This window comes from Falco naumanni, chromosome 5, assembly GCF_017639655.2.
Source record: "Falco naumanni isolate bFalNau1 chromosome 5, bFalNau1.pat, whole genome shotgun sequence".
NCBI lineage: Eukaryota > Metazoa > Chordata > Aves > Falconiformes > Falconidae > Falco > Falco naumanni.
The window spans coordinates 67,412,161-67,433,503 of NC_054058.1; the positions used below are offsets into that span (position 1 = coordinate 67,412,161).

The window sequence follows — 21,343 nt, forward strand, 5'->3', positions numbered from 1 at the left end:
AGGTCAGGCATGACGCAGATGTTAGTAGCTAGCACAAGGTAAGAAGCCCTGTGGTCACTCATTGATGTTGCAATAGAAATTCTCTTCAGAAAAGAGTTTTAAAGACTGATATTTATTATCAAGTGGTTTGCCTTTGAGTCAAGCCAGACTGATGGTGAGGAATGATGATCTATAAATAGTGTGTTAGCTATGACAGTTACTTTCTCTTTCTTAGAAATCATATTGCTATTTTTTTTTTAATTTTTTGAAGACTAGTAAAGGCAATTTTGGTGTCACAGGCTGATTATAACATGGGTTAATAAGTTTAAAGTTTAGCTAAGGCTTTTTGTCATTCAAATGCATAGATATTCTTTTTTTTTCCTGATTAAAAACTCTTTTCAGAATTAAGAAAAAGAAACTTCCTCTCTGTAGAACCTAGCTATTATGTTTCAGTGGTGACTGTTTTTGTGACGTAAAGAGATTATATATTTTCAAGGATGAAAAGTATTAAAAATAACATTAACATACCACTTTTCCATAATTTAAGTACTTGGATGCAGCAATAACATAACACGGGAAAAGACACACATTAAGAAAGTCACACAGCACTTTTACACATGTAAATTCCTCTACATCTCAGTGTTACACTTACATATACAACCACAGGCATCTAGCTGTGGCTTTTCAGTGCTTTGGCCTTGAGTGTTACCTATGGATCACTGTCATTGTAAGAGGCATTAAATCTGAATTAAGTGGTGGTTTTTTAAAAAGGAATTACTGATTTATATTGGGGCAAAAGCAAAGAAGAGCAAGCATAGTTCTGAGCGCTAATATCCTGAGGCATATAAGCCCCATGCTGGCTGCATCATTATATGGAGAAGTGAAGAACTTTGTAAGGTCCATCAGGGGACTGAGCTCCTGTCCAGGTGCCCCTCCAGAAGAGCTGGGGGGGACTGAAAGCAACTCACTAATGTGCCTGGCCCCTCCAGCGCTGTCGGCTCAGAGGGCCTTCAGGCATACAACCTTAATTTGGGGAACTTAAAACCTCGAAAGCAGCACTCCTCTTGGTACCAGCCAAGGCTTAAACATCCAGGCAGAGCCAGTATCTCCTCCTTTGCTTCAGAGGCATAATTTGGTGTAAGTATTTCTTGTGAGTAATATTTTAGCTCATGCAGGAAGGAGAAGGAAGAAAATCTTGATCTCTGATCCAATTATCAGTTTCTGAAGCCTTTGTTCTAAAGAGACAACAATAGTTTTGATTTCCTGTAATGGCTAATTATATGGTGAAGAAAAGCAAATACAAAAGTTCAGTAAAATTATAGCTTATTTCTCAACGTAAATTAGATTTCTCACAAAACAATGCTTATGATCTACCCACCCTATTTAATTTAAAAGAGGTGATTATTATCTCTTTACAGAACAACAACCAAAATTAACACCTCTTTTCCATTGCTGACTATGTTTTAAGGTGTTGTATATCTATCAACACAATTAATTTTAAACTGATTTACTTGTCCCTCACAGAGAATAATTGGGCAACTGAGAAAACTAGTGTCCTTCATAGAACAGAAAGGAAGGCTTGCAGCTCGTTGTCTCCATTTAGGAATACTTTAATCTCAATTTTTCTGAATTTCTTAACCTCTGCAGAAAAGGCTAATGAGACTTCAAGCTAAGAGCCTGCATCTTCCTCTTTTGGTCATTTATCTGAAGTTTTTGACATTGATGTTTGGAAATAAAAAGACTGGAAAGCCTATGCCTTAACTGGGTAACCCACATCTTCAGAGATCCAGATGAATGACAAAAACTATCACAGCTCTGATGTTAAAACCCCCTGTGTTAGGCCAGGAAGGGAAGCATGGAGGCACTGAAGACAAAAGATGTTTCTGATTTGGGGCGTTACACACTCTTGGCAATCAGAACCACGTGGCGGGCCTGCCTTTTGCAGGTGGAGCGCAGGTCCCTGAGATGCCCAGGCAGTTTATGGTAGGGGAAACTGGCTGCTCATGGCCTCCATGGCTGTTCTGTTTGCTGGGTAACAAACCGGCCGAATGGCTAGACCCTAAGAGTGGTATTGAATGGAGTTATATCAAGCTGGTGGATGGTCACAAGTGGTGTTCCCCAGGACTCTGTGCTAGGGCCAGTCCTGTTTAATGATTTTATTGATGATCTGGGCGAGGTGACCGAGTGCACCCTCAGTCCCTTGGCAGATGACACCCAGATGGGGGGAGCACTGCCATGCCGGGGGGCAGGGAGCTCTGGGCAGCCGGGCCGAGGGGCCGAGGCCAGCGGTGTGAGGGGCAGCGGGGCTCAGTGCCGGGCCCTGCCCGTGGGGCACAGCAGCCCCCGGCAGCTGCGGGCTGGGGGCAGGGGGCTGGGAACTGCCCGGGGGAAAGGGCCGGGGGGGCTCTGCGCTGGGCACAGCCGCTGGGCAGGAGCCCCCAGCGTGCCCAGGGGGCCAAGGGGGCCAGCAGCGCCCTGGCCGCTGTCAGAAGCGCTGTGGCCGGCAGGGCCGGGGCAGTGCCCGTCCCCCTGTGCTGGGCACCGGGGCGGCCGCCCCTCGGGGCCTGGGCTCAGGGTCGGGCCCCTCAGGGCAGGGGGGACGCAGAGGGGCTGGAGCGTGTCCAGAGCCGGGCAGGGGCTGGGGCTGGGGCTGGGGGGGGCGGCGGGGGGAGCTGGGGGGGTCAGCCTGGAGAGGGGGGGCTCAGGGGCACCTGGTGGCTCCCTACAGCTGCCTGGCAGGGGCTGTAGGCAGGGGGGGTCGGTCTCTGCTCCCAGGGAACAAGCGCCAGGACACGGGGAACCGGCCTCACGTTGTGCCGGGGGAGGTTCAGACAGGATATTAAGGAAAATTTCGTCACTGAAAGAGTTTTCAAGCCCTGGAACAGGCTGCCCGGGGAAGTGGTTGAGTCACCATCCCTGGAGGTATTGAAAAGACATGTAGTTGTGGTGCTCAGGGACAGGTTTACTGATGGGCTTGGTTAATGGTTGGACTTGATGATCTTAAAGGTCTTTTCAAACCTAAAAAATTCTATGATTCTGTGACCCAGAACTCAAGAGATCAAACCTGTTCCTCTCCACTAACGTGATTTTCTCTGGCCTTCCAGAATGCTGAGATGTGTGATTATGTCTTGGTGGAATATTCTTCCTCTTTGGAATGTGGAAGCTAGGGGGTACAAGAAAGTGTTTTGAAGGCAGAGAGAGCATACTACAGCAACACCATCAGCCAAGCTCCTGACAGAGCACATTGCAGGAGACAAGTTCCTGTCTGAGCATGAGGAATAGCTGGGGATTAACAAGGCAAACACATTCCGCTGTAGGGAAAGTAGGACAGCCTTCAGCAGTATTATTGGCAAAAGCATGAAACCCAAACTGAACAACAGTGGCTTGACAACTTTGTCTTCAACTTCCATGTCTCTCCTGAGGAGACCTAAACTCTTAGGATTTCTGTCAGCTCCATGCAGCGCACAACCCTGTCTCCAGCAGAACCCTTTATCTACACGTATTTTACTTTTTTTTTTGTTTGGGTTTTTTTTGCCTACAATGTGAACAATTATGGCCTTTGTGTCAAAAATCATCTATGTTGAAAAGAGGAAGAAGAAATCCAAATTTTTACTGCCAGGTTCAATTTGAAGTGTTTGGAAGGGGTTGTGTAGCTGTAAAAACAATCTCTTCCTTGACGTCATGTCAAAAAACTGGACAGGGCTCTGCTACCATCTCCGTTCCCACTGAGGGATGTTCATTCATTGGGTAACAATCATCAGCCTGAGATGATTCCATCGTTCCCAAGAAGCGATCCAGCAGAAAACATTCCTGTAGCAATTTCCTAACCTATCTGATCTCCTGTAATTTAATTTCTTTGTTAAATCTTGTAGATTTGGCCACAAAACTGAAGTAATTTTGTCAAACTATGAAAAAGGTTTTGTTGTTATAATTAACTTTTACAGCTAGTGTAAAGCAACTTGACACAAAATCCATTAAAGTAAGATTAATGATGGATGGCAGCAAAGACTGAAAAAAGGACTGGGTGAATGACTGGTTTTAACAGATCTGTCAGTATAGCGCAGCAACATAAAATGCAGTAAGGCATCTGTGAGCGGAAGCAAAACCCCTCAGCACAACATCAGCGTGATAGCATCGGTTATGACAACCTCTTTCAATAGTCATGTGAGTGTAATATGTGATTCCAACTTAATTTAGCTTCAGTCAACATAAGCTATTAACAGGGTTTGTACCCAACTGAAATAATGTACTTATTTATTGATGATGTGGAACTTTGTTCTACTCATTAAAAAAAGAAAAGAAAAAGAAGTATTTGATAGCACAGGTGTGATGAAAACCATGCAGTTGCTTCAGAGAGAAAAGTCTTGCAATATTACCTTTTGTGCTGCTCTGTGAGAAAGTTGTTCTCAGACTGTGTTTAATCAGTATGTACTTCTGTACAAGCAGTCTCTTTTTTATTTTTTTTAATTCACTGATAGCATTTCAGAATGTATTTACTGTGTATATTCTGTATATATGTATATACTGTGTATAATTCAGATGTAATTACTGTGACTTTTAAGAATGAAAACCTTCTTGGAGTAACATTGCATCAGTCTCAAAATTTTAGTGTTTTTTAAAAGCAGTGAGGGAGGAATTTGTAGCACACTTGCTTGTGATACATCAACAGCCGTGAGAGGAATTGGCAGAAAGCTTAGCAAAAGTATTTTAAAAGTAATAAAAGAACAAATGCAGTGAAATATAGGCCCTGTCATAAATGGGAAACTGGAACAATTTATTTAAAAATGCTTTCTACCAACAGGCAAAAAAAAAAAAAAAAAAAAAAAATTAAAGCTGAAAGTATATAAAATATGGAGCAGAACTGAGTATTAATAATGACAAACCATTTATACAATCCTGTGAAAAAGGTTGATGACTCACTAGCCCATGTAAAATATCCCACAAGAAGGTTTTGCACCTTTCCCTCTCACGGAGCTCTTCCTGCCTTTAGTGGAAGTTCCTTTAGAGAAACAGGAGAACAGGAAACAGACCGAAGGGATGGGTAAGTGAAGAGAGCACTGCCCCATGACTGTCATATTTTACAGTGCGTCAGATGTTATCATAGAGCTCAGGAAATATGATTAATCTCACTGACACCAGTGGAACACTTTTTACTATTTATAAGGGCATTGAATTTTGCTCAAATGGCAGTAAAAGAATCAATAAACATCAATCCTCAGATATATGGCCATATTCACAGATAATGTACCATCGCTGAATGCTTTCAGCTATTTCATAAGAGCTGCGGAGTGAATGGGAAAAACATGTAATCTAGTCTTAAAAATAACTTTTCTTCTGTTTTTCAGAACAATTATCTGTAAAAAAAAGCTCTGTCCCTGAAAGGTTATCTGGTTTCTTCTTATACCAACTCATCTAATGAAATCATCCTACAAATCTTGCTGCACTTACCTGAACAGAAATCTTTACAAACCTACCAAGAGGAAATAAAATGTATATATATATATAAACTTACGTTAAAAATATTTTTTCCATAATGCAGGAATCTAACAAAATCATAAGCCAGCCTATCACTTTAAAAGGTAAATCAGAAAGGAAACTATTTTGTCTTCATTTATTTAGTAGGCTTGTGATAGCCCTAAGTGCTCAGGCACATCGAATTCTGCTGGATGTTATACAAAAGATGGTAGTCTCAAAGATTTACAGTTTAACCATTGCCTTTGAAACACTACAAGGCAGCTCACCTTCCTAACATGTGAAACATTCAGCCTATAGCCACCAGTGATACAGATCAGAAAACAGGAGGAAAAAAGAACCGAAAAAGCCATATCAGCTGGCAGTTCCATTTTGGTGGGTTGCCCTCAACAGTCTTTTGGATATAGAAACTTTCAGAGAACACTGCTGCTTTTTGAGACTGAAAGTGGGACTCTTAACAGCAGTGTTGCCACATTTCAATAATATAGGCATTTATCTGTGCACTATCACATCACCTGAGGCCTTCACTGCTTCAGACTATCAGCCATTAGCTGGTGAATACCTATACATTTTGACATATCTTCAGTGGTCCCATAAACTTTACTATGTCTTTGTTACTGTATGGCATATAAAAACACCTATCTATGATTGGAAATTCAAATCTAACAGCCAGGTATTCAACAAGGATAGAGTTATAGAAATCCATGAATCTGTTGGAATAGCGAGTGATGGGATACTTCTAACACCACTTTGAAACCTCAAAGCTAGGTATTGAAGTCTGAGATTAGTAATATAAGGTGCTTAAGGTGCTCCGAAGGTCAATGGGAAAAAGAAGTACCACTTTGGCAATGCAGCAAAATAGGATGTTCAGGATCTGTTGCACTGTCAAAACTTAAAGGCATCAAATGAGGAACCATTTGTCAGGTGTTTTTTTTTTTGTGTATGTGTGTGATCTGTCCATTGTATTGATAACTGCAATTCCACCAATAAGGCTTGTGCATGGGAGGGCTTTTTTGTTTATTTTCGCTGTTATTTAGTCAAACATGCTACCTTTACAAGTGAAAAATAAGTGTCCATTTGTGTCTCCCAGTTGTCCTTTTCTCTTCCTGTTCTCTCTTCCTTACACCACATTCATGAATAAGGCTTTACGGGCTACCAGGGGTCCTCAAACTATGGCCCGCGGGCTGAATACAGCCCCCCAGGGTCCTCAATCCGGCCCCCGGTATTTACAGACACCCCCCCGCCCCCCGCCCCCCCGCTAGGGGTTGGGGGGGGAACCCAAGCAGCCGCAGATGACTGCCTGCCACTTCATCTATGCGCCGGCCCCCTGGTTAAAAAGTTTGAGGACCCCTGGGCTAAACGATGCTGGTGGCGACATCGGTTTCACCCTTTTGTTTTGCAGGTGTTGCCTGGCTGAACCTGGGGAGGAACCCAGTGGAGTGGCTCAGGTAGGACCAGGACAGTATCTATCCTGGGTTTGCAGAACTAAATGAAGAAAAATCACTAAAAGCTTTTGTACCAACTAAAAACCTGCAAAGGATGAAAACTACTCTGCTGGGAAATTACATGCCATATTAAATATACAGGTTTTTAATTATGTGTTTTGTCTCCTCCTCTGTTGAAAGGTTACAGAAATATTAAGATGACCTACAGTTACAGCATAGAAGGGTCTTCAGGATATAAGATTAGCTATATCATAGTATTTCAGAAACAACGGAACTATAAAATCTGCAAGGAATTAACAAATATGAATTTAACTGCAACAGATGCTTTATCTGTTTCTTGATCTTACATGCTCTTTGTGTCCACCTAATCACAAAGTATTGCATTAGGCCCAGTCCTGATCTAGTAAAGTCAACAGCCACAGCTCTGCTAAATACAGAAGTTGGAACATATTCTTGAGAATGGAGCTTAATATTAGCTTTGCAAATCTTTGCTAGTGTGACTTTTGAATTGTGCCCTTGAACTACCTGAATGCGTTACCAATGTTTTAAATATATTGGTGTTTCCACTTTGTTGTAAAAATAGGCTTTCAATACGAGACAGTATTTAGCAATCCAGTACCAGCCATCAGTCTGATATCAGCCATGACATTATTTAATTTTCAGAATCACAGAGGTTAAAGCTCACTGAACTATAAACAGTTGGAAACATGGAGCGTAATCCCAAGGCACAGCTCTGCACAAGCTGTAATTTAAATCATATTGCATGCTAAGCTGAAAAGGCAGTGCAGGTCCCAGAGGGCATGAATAAATCTGCAGTCACTGATTTGCCACACACATTTGTGTTGGGATTCTGTAACTGTGCAAATGTGATGTCTTCCTTTAGTGCAGAGGACCTGTCATCTGCTGAGATTTGTAATTAAATAACCCAAAGAACAAAAGCAATTACTGAGCCTTACAAGCATTCAGACTAAAATTTACATGATTTCATGAACAAAGAGAAGGGGAAGTGACGGAGACAGAGAGAAAGGGCGGCTTGGAGTCTGCAGCATGATTCTGGTGTCTAGTGCTAGCTGAGATTTTAATGTATAGACCAGGTATTCACATACCTGGCTTGCTTTGAACTAATAATTCCGTCATCACAAACTCTGCTGTGAAGTGGATGTTTCTCCATCTAAGGAGCCAATTATGTTTCCAGCTGGCTACATGCCACATCAGGTGCTGGCTTTGAGCAATCAGTTGTGTTAATTGCAAGCAACACTGAATGCCTTTTGGGACAAGCAATTCACGGTTCAGGAATGTTAGTGTAAAGGGGGTTAGGCTCAGCCCCATTACACCAATCACAAAGTTTGCGCAGATTTCAGACTAACAATTGTAAATTTATGGAATGGGGGAATGAGGTAGGAACAGACTAAGGGGCTGTATCCTTACATCATTAACTGCTGGGTGTGCTGGGCATCTCAGTGACTTGGAGGGGTGGTGGCTATGTGGTGGTGGAGCCCTTCACATTTTCAGCTCAGTAGCTCTGTCCTCCCATTTCCCTGGTTCTGTCAGGTATTCTGATCTGGGCCAACAGGGCAAAGACATTGGGTCAAGAGAAGACTACATCAACTGCTCAAGAACATGGTGTCCCCCACATTTCTTGGCATTTTCTTTCTTTCTATTTGTCATTCTGGTAAAATAATAATCTAAAAAAAATACATAGAGATTGTTTGATGTAAAGGAAATATTATAAGGTTATAAATAACAGTGAATGCCATAAACAGATGTTGAAGGGCAGATTTATATTAAAAACAGCCACTGAAGAAATAAAGCATATTAATTAAATGAGCTGAGCACTGCAGTGAGTAAAAATCAGTAGATCTTTTTTGGCTGCATTGGGAATAGTCTCATTTATTATCAGCTAAAGATCTGGCCTGTGGTATTTTTTAGTATCTAACTTTTGTCTCACTACCTGAATAACAAGTTTTAGCTAATCTGCTTATTTGCAAGAGTTGATTTCCAATACATTTGCCCATGAATCACAGCACCAGTGCTATTTAAAAGAAACCTGCCCAAATCTTGGAGGTGAAGAATGGGAGGCTTGGATTGAATCGTTAGAGATAAAGGGAGTCAGTGTGTGGTGAGGAGGGGGAGGAATTGGTGCAAACCTCAAAGTCTGCAGGTGCTTAGAAACTGCGTAGAGGCTCAGGAAGTGTATCTAATACCCTTTAGAGGCTCAGTCCCTGGTGTCCCACATGACTGTACAAAGAAAACTTCTTAAAACAAAGCCATCTTATTTCTCCCTTTAACACAGACTAAAACATTGCCAAACACTTTTGCGTCTGAAGCTGTGAATTTCATTAAATTCCATGCAACTTGCTCACCACTCTCTATTTTTGTGTGGGTGAAACCTCTAATTCTCCCTTCACCGCCCCGCGGCCAGCATGCTCTAGTCACATCACACTTAACCTTTGCCTTGGCTTCTCAAAAAAGAATTTGTTTCACTCTATTCACAGCTTCAACAGTTTGGCAAACTGCACTTGAGCGCCGCGCTGGGCCTTTATATTGAACACACTAATCTGATTGTTTTTCCACTCTACAAACTTTGGGTCAACAATCAAGCTGCTGCCAGAAACTAATTAATTTGCAAACAGGCCCCATTTTCACAGGGGGAGAGCTTTTGAAACCTATGTCAGCAGAGCTGGTCACACCATGGTGACATGCATTGTCATGGCATCCACTTTTCTGGGTAATTCTCCTCACTAATTTTTCACCACACACATGAACTCAAATTACCCAGTCAACAGTAAATCTCTATTGAATGCCCACCAAAACCTGAACGTGGTGGCCTGAGAAAAGGAAATTGGTATTGACAGGGTCAACACTCATTAAATTGATGGCTAGAGCAGAAGGGATAAAAAAACCAACACAAGAACGTAAAAAAAAAAAATGATTCAGATGCATGTCATATCTCAATGAAGGGGCTGTAACAGACCCATTCCTGCTTTGTTTAAATCAATTAGTATTCTGCTGTGTGATTTCCTACAAGCAGATTTCTGCTTAACTTTTCTTGAAAAACTGGTTAGTTACTATTGTGAACTGGAAAGAAAGCACAGTTTGGTAGCTAAAAGTCACTGTTTTCCAAGCATCAGAGCTGTAATGAACCCTCATAGAGATCTCAGAGATCATGGGAAACCCACTTGAATTTGCAAGGCTTGTAACATGTAGGCTTTGCCTTTGTCATCCTGCCACCTAAACTGAACCCTCCTCTTCCACAAACTGATTTGGATCTTTGTAAAAATAATAATTACAAAGAAACCCAAGTTGTGTAATTTAAAGTGGGGCTTACACCAAAAGCGAAGCAAAGCGCAGTCTTAGAACCTGAACAATACACCTGTCATGGACAAATTACTTTTTTTTTCCTTATTGAAATTCATCTCCAGGGCAGGAGAAAAGGCTTCCTATGAACTGATGCATGTGGGTAATATATGCATATTTTTATATTTATCTATCTATCTATCTCTGTATGGATGGATAGATTCTTTCAAATCACATATTAACTGAAAGTAGTATACAAAGCTTTCTGGTAGAGATTATTGCCACGGGTATCACTGCTTGAGTTATATACCTAGTTTGTCACCTTCTTTATGTGAACAGACCATCAGTTTACAAAGCTGCCCATTGCCAACTCTACAAGTTATCCATTGAAATAAATATATACAAATAAACAATTCTTCTCAGTTTAACAGCAACAACAACAACAACTAAAAAAAGGAAGCTTTCTAGAGAATATAGAATATCACTGGGATATCTATATTAATATAGAATATTCAGTGTGACAAGGGTACAGAGATGGGGACATCCAGGATCAAGAGTGTGACTCTTGGAGCTTACTTATGCAGATGGGTTTTTACACAGCTCCTACTGCCGGAGGTGGCAAATAAGTCTCAGATTTGTTTATATAAAGCTGTGTCTATGAAAAGCAACTCACCTGGCCCATCAAATTTGATCCTGAACACCCAAGCTAGATCACCCAATTTGCCCTGTACAGACAGGTGCACTGATTTATCCATATCTAGCATCTAGCCAGAGCTTACTCTGGCTCTTTCAGCCAATTTCCTTCCCAGAGAAGGCAGAGCATAGGTGGTGGGAAGGGCTGTACTTTCAGATCTCACCCCAACATGAAGCTTACTAGGATTTACTGGGTTGTTGACCTGATAACATATTCATCACTGAAATAAAACCCCTTAAATTTAGTAATTCTAAGGCAACAGACCAATTGCCAATAGGTCAATTCAGTGTACCTGACTGTGTGGTAGACCCTCAAGCTGGCAATCATTTCCAAGTTTCTGTTTAGAGAGAGTCTATACCATGTGCTGATCTGTTTGGGACAGTGCTTCTTTTAAGAGCTATGAATTTCTTTCCTAAAAATGTACTACACGCAGCAAACAATATTCTCTGGTCTCCAGTAGAAACAAAACACTTGGAGCTCTGTCATTATTTTTTATCTTATATACTCTATAAAGAGTCACAGTATGAATAGCAGCAAAGCATGGCATCTAATCTACCCTCCCAGCTGTTATTTTTTTCTGTGGATAATAAGGCTAACCAATCTAAAAGCCATTAATGAACCCATGGTTAACCATGTAGTATACACATATTCTAAGTCAGGTGTTCCTGGACAAAAATTATCCTAACTTCCCCAAGCATATTGCGGCTACAGCTCAGACCAATATGTTTACTGATGCAGGTCCTTTTGCCCCAGGTCATGTTCTCTAGTGTCACAAAGTCTCCAAAATGTGTGGTCAAAATAGGGGCACGTCTTCTTCTGCTTCATCTTTCCTACTATCTTTTTTCCACTCCAGCCTCAAAATTTATCCTTTGGTTTCTTTTACTAATTTTTCATACCTAAAGGCAACAAAATCTCATCCACAGCACTGACACTTAATGAAGAAAATTACCTAACCCTAGGTGGGTTTGGAGTGGGAGAGAATAAGAGAGAGATCTATTTACCAGATGGATTTAAAATAATTTCATTTAGGCCACTTGATGGGAGGTTATAATTTTTCTGGTTTTTTACCCACCACCTTCATGATCTTTCTCACATCCAGAGGAACTGTAAAGCACATTCTCTATTTGCTATTTGGTCTTCGATTTCTGAATCACATGCTTCTCTTACTTTGTATACAGATAGGGGGAGCCGTTACTAGATAGGATGAGTCAACTGGTTCAAATACATGAGTATCTTCTGATCAAATATTGATTAGGACCTATAGCTTCCTGAGTTGCAAGCATCTCAGGTTAGCAACACTATAAACATCAAGCAATAACATTAAGTAAGGAGTGATTATTTTGTGATTTTACAAAATTCCACATTTCTTCCAACAGGAAAATTGGGTTGTAACAAAAATATCTAAAGAGAAGGCTTGTTAGATTGCAATGAGAAAAACAATTTAAAATTCATATTCAATCTTTGAAATTTGGTTCTACAGACTTAAAGGAGAAAAAAAAACCCTTGTAAATTGAGTTTCTATGCCATTCTGTTCACATTATTATGCCACCGTCACCATAGTTTCTGAGTACTTCCTAGCACTGTGTTAGGTGACATTAGCATTTGTCACACATGGAATTTATCACTGTGAAATTATTTATTACTATTCTTAGCAATGAAGATAATGGGAATGGGGGTGGGAGGGTGTATTGAGTGAGAAATGAGACTTGCATATATGGACATGTTTTGTTCCTGCAAGGATTGGAGTTGTTCATGCCTGTATAAGCAGTGGTGGGAAAGTGCAGCACTTGGTCCACACTAGTCTGCATGATAGGAGATATCAGCTGACTAATTTGGTTCAAATATAGAAATGCATTTTTTAAATGCAGGAGATCCTTGTGGGTGAAAAAAAAAAAAACCCACACACCCAAATTTCAACACACATACACACACACCACCACCACCCCCCTGCTAAATCCCCTCACTATTTTCACTGGTAAGTTTTTTTAAATATGTCCTTGTAAATTTATGGGAATGCAGAACTGAAAGAGACAACTTAGCCTATTCACTGCAGTCCCTTGTGATGTCAGGCAACTGTGCTATTTGACAACACATAAAATGTTATCTAAGTTCCTATTAAAACCAGATAGGCTGCCTCACTGACTACTTCTGTTGGGTAGCCTTTTCTAATTTCATTCCCTGCCATGGCTCAAGCCTTCTAATTTGAAAACTAAATATATTCATATGCAGTTCATACTCTGGGTTTTTTTTTGCTTTTTGTTTGTTGTTGTGTTTTTTGTTGATTTTTTTTTAAATGTCCTTTATTTAAATAGCACATTTCTTGCTGGAGATTTTTTATATCACCCCGTTTCTCTAAGAATATCTTAGATGTACTTTATGAAATAGTCCCCAGGTACCAGGATGGTTGGGTTCTGGCTGTGCTGGCAGGTCAGCTGTTTTCTGCATCTACTTGCCTTTGGTGGCAGGTATTTTAAAGCCTTCTGTATATCTGGATTTGGAATGTGTAGGAGGTGAGCTGAAAAGTGAGAAACTAGGAAGGCACTTAGGGACAACAGGGTGGCACAGAAGAGGGGGGCATCAGTGCGTATGTATAGGCAGGAAAAGGGTGTGGTGTGGGTGACCAAAGACAAATTATAGATTCAAGGATGCCGCAAGTGAACACATCCAAGTCTCAGCAAGAGCAGTTGCAAGAGAGCAAATACTAATTTCTGAACATCTTGACACATTTGTTATATTTTATTAGAGAAGTAAAAATCTTATAAACTAGTTGCAGTCTGGTCTTTCTCTTGCCATACATTCCTCCACTATACAATACATACATATACAAAATTATGTGTGTGTGTTGCCAGTGCTGGGACATCCTACAAACTGCCATAAGCGGAAACAACATAAAGCAATGGCTAAAGTTCTGTATGAATGCCAGGAGAGTATCAAGTCCATGTTTCCTGCCTTGGAGCCTGTGAAATTTAAGAGGGCATTTTCTTTTTTATTGAACAGTCGCTCAGCTTCTATAATTCTCAGCTGTTTATGTAACCGTAAAGATTACCAAGGACAATAACCCCAGGGGACTAAGCACAGCTACTACCCCACTTTAAAAATTAAGCCATGGAAAGTATGCTAAAATAATATCTTAGAGCTGGTTCAAACCCATAAAAAGCAAGGAAGTTTCAAGCCAAGGCTGGAGATCCAGACTGACAGTCTCTCTTAACTCCAGGTCTAGTAAAGAGGGAGAGTAAGGCCAGTATTCCCTCCCTTTCCTGGGGTGCAAACCAGATTCATAATACTATCTTAATGCAGCTTTTGTGATTTAATTTCCTTTCAAATCTGCAGGCTGACTCTGTTTTGCTCTTAAAATAAATGTTTATGGTTATTCATTTTACAAAATGTTAACAGTTTAAGGCCAGATCCCCCGTGCTCAAGGCAGGGAAGATGAGAGTGGCTCCAAGCTTTCCTTCCACTCCTCTAACCTTCAGCTTGAAAGCTGCCTTCAGTGCATTGCTTTTGCATTGCTTAGCATTTGCTTTGGTACACTGCACTGCCATTTCTGCCTTCTTGCCTCCAGCCATGCCCTCAGCCCTTGTATGAACGCTGCCATGGATGGTGTAGAGCAAACTGCGTAGTTCACCAGGGAACTCCTGGTACCAGGGTCAGCTGCTCTGACCTGCTCAGGCTCCCTACTCGCCTGTTCTTATTGTTGAAGCAGTTGAAGCAGGACTGGGTCCATGCTTTCTTGAAATAACTAGCTTCTGAGAACTCTGAATTACAAGAGGCAATGGCACATTTAGAGGGAAACATGGTTTTTACTTATAGGCAAGACTATAAGACACATGTCTAACATCAAAGCTATTGCTCTTTATACTAAAGCTGGACAGGAGATGTTTTTCCAATTTTTTCCCTCCTTTTTTTTTTTTTCCTTTTTTTTTTTTTTTTTTCCTTTCTTTTTTTTTTTTTTTTCTTTCTTTTTTTCCTGAGAGTTCAAAGCTATTCTTGACCCTCACTGGGACCAACTAAGACTATCAAAGCTTTTTGTGTAGAGAAACTACATGCATTTACTAGAGGAGCCAATAATGTCCAGTGTGAGCACGTACATGGCTTGTAACAAAGTACATGATTCAGTCTGGGGCACTGAACTGTGACTTTTCATATCCAAGATGACTTTCCTGAGCACCAACTCATTTTACTGTGTTTTTGCAAATGCCTCCATGTCACATCTAGCCAACTCTGTATCAATAATTAAATATACACTGCTACAGTGACTGATGTATGGTTCCCTACCTTCTAGATGAATGCCCCAACTACACGGCTATAGAATCAGTCTCCCTTGCTTTATTTGGCTTGGTGACTGTTTAATTATTTATACAAAATGGAATGTCTTTAGAAGCCTGTGAGCATTTAATATCTTTAAAAGACTTAACCGGCCTTTAAGAGCTGCTGGTCAGCACCTTCCCTTGGACTGGGTACAGTTCAAAGCCCTCTTTCCAGCAACATTTAACTTCTTACAGAAGATGAAGCATCTCCAAAAAGTGACTTTGTGATCTCTGTAGGAACTCTGTTCATAGTTAAATCCAAAAACCTTAATCCCTCTGTGCAATATTGTCCTCCTTTTACACCAGTTTAGGATGATATTTAAATTATGGGAAAACTTTCCAAGCTCTTCATGTGCAACTGTCTTCTCCTTTCCATTTTTGGTACCAACCAGCTGCGTTTTCTGCACCCTGTCAGCTCTGACCTTGGCCTTAGTATGGGAAAAACAGTGCCAAGCTGCTGCTCTGAATGAAGTAAACATTAGCAAGGACTTAGAACTGGATGTCTCACCCCTAGCTATGAAACTCCATGATGATGAGGATTTCTCTTTGTAAGTTTTATCAGAACTGCCGTTCTTACCCTGCTTTCAGTATATGTCCATTAGAATGCTGGGTTTTAACCTAAGCCTAAGCACACTGTAGAAAGCAACTAGACAAGCAAACCTACCACTACATAGCAATCCCTGTCTTTAGTAAAAATATATATAAAGAATTGCAAACGTAAAGTTCAAAACTAGTTTATACAGAGGTTTCATAAAGCAAAGTACAACTCATCCTTCAACGAGAGTTTGTTTCATCAAAAGTATGTCCACTTTAAATATGTGCAAACACAAAGCTTCTTTTATAATTATATTTAAAAGAGACAAATGACAAAAGAAAAAGATAGCCAAAGGACTGGCATGCCTGCAGATTTTCAAACCCAAACAATCATCATTTTTGTCTTTTCCTGCTAGATGCTGAAATTAGGAATGCTATGTGGAAAGGCTGCCAGGATCTTATTGCTGCAAAATTAACAGTAAAGTCTTAGAGCCTTTAATAGGAACATTGCAATGCAGATTTTGAGTCAGGCTTTCCATATTAGGAAGGTAAACCTATTAAGTTGCAATGTTGAGCTAGATTTCCAAAATGTACTTAAGGATCATTCTCTATTAAATTAGAGACAGTTAAAAGACTAATTTCTAAAGGTCTCAGTTTGGTTCTTATCTTTTTTTTTTTTTTTTTTAAATTAGCTTGAATCTTTCCATACAGGAATGTAGTGTAAGAACTACACTTGGAGTTGAAAATCACCTTCACCTTGTGCTACGATAAATACTGCCTTTCTACTTCTATGCTCATTTCGGACAGTACTTAAATTCTAAAGAGCTTGAGGTTCATCAGCTCTTTACGTGCAACTGTCTTCTCCTCCCCATCTTGAGCACAAAGCAGTTGTGGTTTCTGCACCCTGTCAGACATAACCTTAGTGCTAATTTGGGAAAAGCAGTTCTCACATTTAGTGCTGAAAGACTGATAACCGAATCCACAAAGGAATGACACATTTTCAGCAATGAAGTACAGGGGCTGTGGACAATGGCTGCACTTTCCCACTGCATAAATCCTCCTGACTCAGCTGTCATTGTGCAAATCTACTGCACAAAAGCAGATTTTGCTTGCATGATTGAACTTTATGTCATCGTGACTATGATAACAGAAGTGGGTGTTGTGTTATCTTTAACATATTATTACTCTACCAGGTACCAAGATAGATGGATATGTCTATAACTCTTGTACTTTACTGTCTCCTGAAGTCCAGAAATCTTGTCTATTATTACAACAAAATAACCCAATGAACAATATTTCTGGGTTACTGGGCAAGCACGGATTGTAGAACTGAAATGTGGTAGACCTGTATCCACTCTCACAGTAGTCCATATGAATTATGACAAAACAAAATTTAACAGGACAAAAATCAGATTCATACAACTTGTCATATACACATTTAACTGATACATATATCCCATGCATATGTCATATATAGAGCTGCTAATCCAATCTCCAATAGCACTTCGTGGTTTTAATTATGAGTTAAGGATTGGTATATCCTTATAAGTTATGGATTGTATATACAGCTAGTATGATAACCAGTGTGATACTAGAAGTTCCTGACTGCATCTAATAAGGAACTGTGTTGTTAAAACACAGCCTCTCTCACATGTTAAAAATTTGTGTGAACAATTTGCACTAAATTGCAAAACCACATAAGAAAACCTGGACCTCAGCACAGACACAAATAATGTGGCTAGGAGTGAAAAATATCTAAGGAGAAAATACTTTGTGAATTCAAAAACAGGAGTACAGATGCAAGCAGCATGTACAACAAAAGTAGCTAGTTAACTCTTCAAAAATTAAAATATAAATTTGAGTTAATTTATATTTTCATTTTTGAAGAGTAACTACAGTTAGTATTACTGGCTCACTTAAATGTCAGCTTTCTCAGATGGTAAATTCACATTTCCAAAATGCTCATATCCTTGTAGAGCTAAAGCCAAGTGTAATTCCATTTAAGCTATTGGAATTTTGATTTCAGTAGAACTTGGATAGAGTACTTAGATGGATTTTAAAGTATTTGCTACACGAAGCCAAAAGCAGATTTTCTCTGAAACTATCCCTCTCTCCCCTTACATGCAAACATCTTACAAACATATAACATATGTATGGATAGTAATATCCATACAATAACGTAAGCTGTTGTGCCTTGTTGAACTATTGAGTAATTTGAAACTCAATAGTTTGGAATACTCAGGATCCCTTCCACTTTTTCCAAACCATTGATAACTCCAGCCTGCTCAGGAACCTCTGATGATGCACTTTCTGCTGGACTTTGGTGGCTAGCGTCAGAATCCCTTCAATACAGTCAAACATTAAAGCATGTACAAGGCACAGCCCTGCCCAAGGCTCTGTAGGCACTGTGTTAACATGTGGCTGATGCCTCCACAAGCCTCGAGCTTCTGTCCAACTTGCACCCTACAGCAATCTGCTCCTGTGGCATGACTGCATTAGCTGTAGTGTCTGTATATGTTTTAAATTTAATCACACTCCACAAATCTCAATGTAATTAAACTGAAAATGCTTCTGTATAAATCATTTTTGATTAGTTTTACTGGTTTAAGACAAAATTCTGCTGCAAATAAAAGAGGGGTGTATATGTCACAGATGTTGCTGGAACAAAGCTGTGTGCTAGTCTTTAATGGTTAGATGAATGTAACTGGATAAATGTACATTTTACATACCATTTAGCCACCGGGAGTCATGCTGCTCTGTTCTGATTGGATGATGATGCCCGAGAGTTCGGAAAATGGCAAAGTCCCTGCCCATGAAGTCTGCTGCTGTGCCAGAGTACAGCTCTCCATCTGTGTGAGGACATAATTGTAAGCAACATTTCTCAATTTTCCAGTCATGGTAAGTCAGAGAAAGCTGTCAGTCCTATGTTTATATTACGCTAATAGGCATAATGAGAAAATTACAAAGCAATAAGCCATATGCAATGTATTGTCATTGAAAATATATCATTAGACCCACTTTCCCACTGCACAGTTTAACTGTAACCTCTCTCAAGCTGTATCTCCCAACTGCTAGTGCAGCCACTTTTCAAAAATATGTTTGGATTTTTTCTGAGCAAGTCAGTCCTCATAAAACAGTATCTTCTACAGGAAAGGCAAAGCATGCCTTTGTCTTTTGGCCACCTCTGTAACTGTGATACTGTCAAAGGGCAACAGCTAAGGGACAGAATAAAACAGATCATTCCCTGCTACCTTGACCCCACACATATCACAGTGAACAAGGGAATTAAAAATTGACCTGTGATACTTCAGCCCATAAATGTCACGTACATAGCCTAGCTGGAGATGAAACTCATAATATTAGACTCCCAATGTGTCCCTTCTCAGCCAGCTAGAAGTATCATGGAGGAGACAGAGACTAAATTCAAAGGACCAGATCAAGTTAAATACCTGCCAACTGGTAGAGACAATAAGAACAAGTACGTAGTAATTAGACACACAAAAAACCAAGGGACCAAAGCACAAGATGTACTTTTCTGGCATTACTGTAGAGCTTGTCCACAAAATTACTCTGAATTCAAAACGCTAAAAATGCATTTTTTTAGGACTGTGCCCTTTTATGCCTGTATGTGAAATGAGATACCTATCCCATACTTTTAATATGGAATTAGAAAGTATTCCTTCCAACTACTATTTTCAAGCTACCCATCTTAAATGGGCCTCCTGTGAGAAAGACAAATTTCAGGATAAAATAACTCTTTCCTTAAGCTAAGGTAATAAATTTCTCATGGTCATGATGAGCTCTACCATACCCTCATTTTAAAACACCCATTAGGAACAAGTTTATAATTTTCATGGCAATTTTAGGTATTTCCACGGTGGGACAACCAGATCCAAGCATGCCTATTGGATATCACTGGCATCTTTTCCCCAGAACACGGACACGATGAAATTATCAATTGAAGCTACAGTGGCTCTGTACCATATGGTAGTCCTGAAAGTCAGGAAGGGTGAAAACACGATAGCGGAAAGGCGTGGAGTTGAATGAATTCACAGAAGAGATTAGAAGCAAACAGACCAGTCGTGCCCAGCAGGAGGTGTAATCAGAAGTGAAACAGAACAGCATATCATTAATTAACAATTTATCATTCTTCTATGTCATTTTCAAATTTTTTTGAAGGGAAGACAATCACTTAATTATAGTCATTATTATGTACAGGGTATGCAGCCGAGATTTTAAAGAACATAAAACCATTCTGCTTGTGAAAAGGGCTTTGATGCTATGCTTAACCTTTCTTTAACCTTATCTTCATTTTCTTGCCTTTCAGTCCCTAGTGAGTTCTGATAAATCAATATAAATCAAAGGGGGAGACAAAAAATCAACAAGCCCTACTTTGCTTCCTAGTTATTGACAGATCTAAAGGTCAATCAAGAAGGAAAATATTCTATATTCAATGCTACATTAGTAAAATAAAAACTAATACAGCTCAAAACCTCATTAAAACGATATATTTGCAGTGTTTAGAACTGTTAGGAGTTTTGGCACCTCAGCTTCTAACTCAATATATAAACACCACTGAAAGTAACGTAACCTCTAGGTTTGGCTCAGTTCTACCCAAGACTTTTTCATGCTACTAGGCTTTTGTGGCTGGTACTTTTTCAGCAGTGGTGATAAAGTTTTGCCAATAAGGGGCTTCAGCATATTCCAAAGGGGGAAGGTTCTGTAGGAAACTAGCAGATGTTTCTTTGCTTTTGACTACAGCCCCTCGAGGTTTCAGTATACCTACACCAGTTTTGGCAGTTTGAACTGATTTATAGTAGTCATGCAAAAAGGGGATTTTGACTTCTTCCAGAAAGAAATACCAAGGAATACCAGTTACTTTTAAAAAGATTTAGATAATTTTTGCTAAATTCAGGGTGAGCCTCAAGTCATGTCCCAGATGCGCACAACCTTTGAGTGCTTCGTACTATTCAAAAGCTATATGAGAATTTTGCCTGCTGTCTAGATAGAAGTACATTCATCTTTATTTCCCTATGCAGACCTCCTTTTGGACTGAAATTTACTCATTGCTGGTCTAGAAAATTATTCTTTTATGTCATTGATAGCCTTCACTGTGCTATGTCCATTGTCAGTATTTTAAAGGCAGTTTTCATTAACTTTTAGAAGAAAGTGGAAATGAACAGTTTGAAAACTGACAAACATTTCTCAAGGGAAAAGAATGAAGGGGGGGGAAAAACCAGAAAGCTGTCACTTTGTATTTCCAGCCCAGCAGCATAAAGCAATGACTGTCCAGAACAAGCTGGTGGCCCTCAATTGTTTGGATAGTAAAAACTCTGTATTTTGGACACAAACCACTTTTTCCTAAAGGAGTAGCATATTGATATATGAATGCAAACAGAAATACATATATTGAATTTACTAAATAAAGAGGCAACAATTAAAGCCCACAGTAATGCTTTTTTTTTTGATAGGAGCAACCATTATTTCCCTGTGCTGTACATAAGCAGCATGGAACCGTGAACACTTCCAGAAATCCATGAGATGCAAAGATGTTAAAAACTAAACAGTATACATTTATTTGATGATTTTTTCTGTTCAGATTTTAAAGAAGAATG

General features: G+C 39.9%; 1 protein-coding gene across 1 annotated transcript in view; it reads right to left on the reverse strand.

Annotated features, from left to right (window-relative positions):
* Positions 1-21,343, reverse strand: part of SEMA3A (semaphorin 3A) — a 170,225-nt gene that overhangs the window by 42,723 nt on the left and 106,159 nt on the right. The window contains exon 6 of the mRNA XM_040596451.1: positions 18,458-18,577. Within this exon, the coding sequence (XP_040452385.1) occupies positions 18,458-18,577 (120 nt within the window). The remainder of the gene's footprint in view (positions 1-18,457; positions 18,578-21,343) is intronic.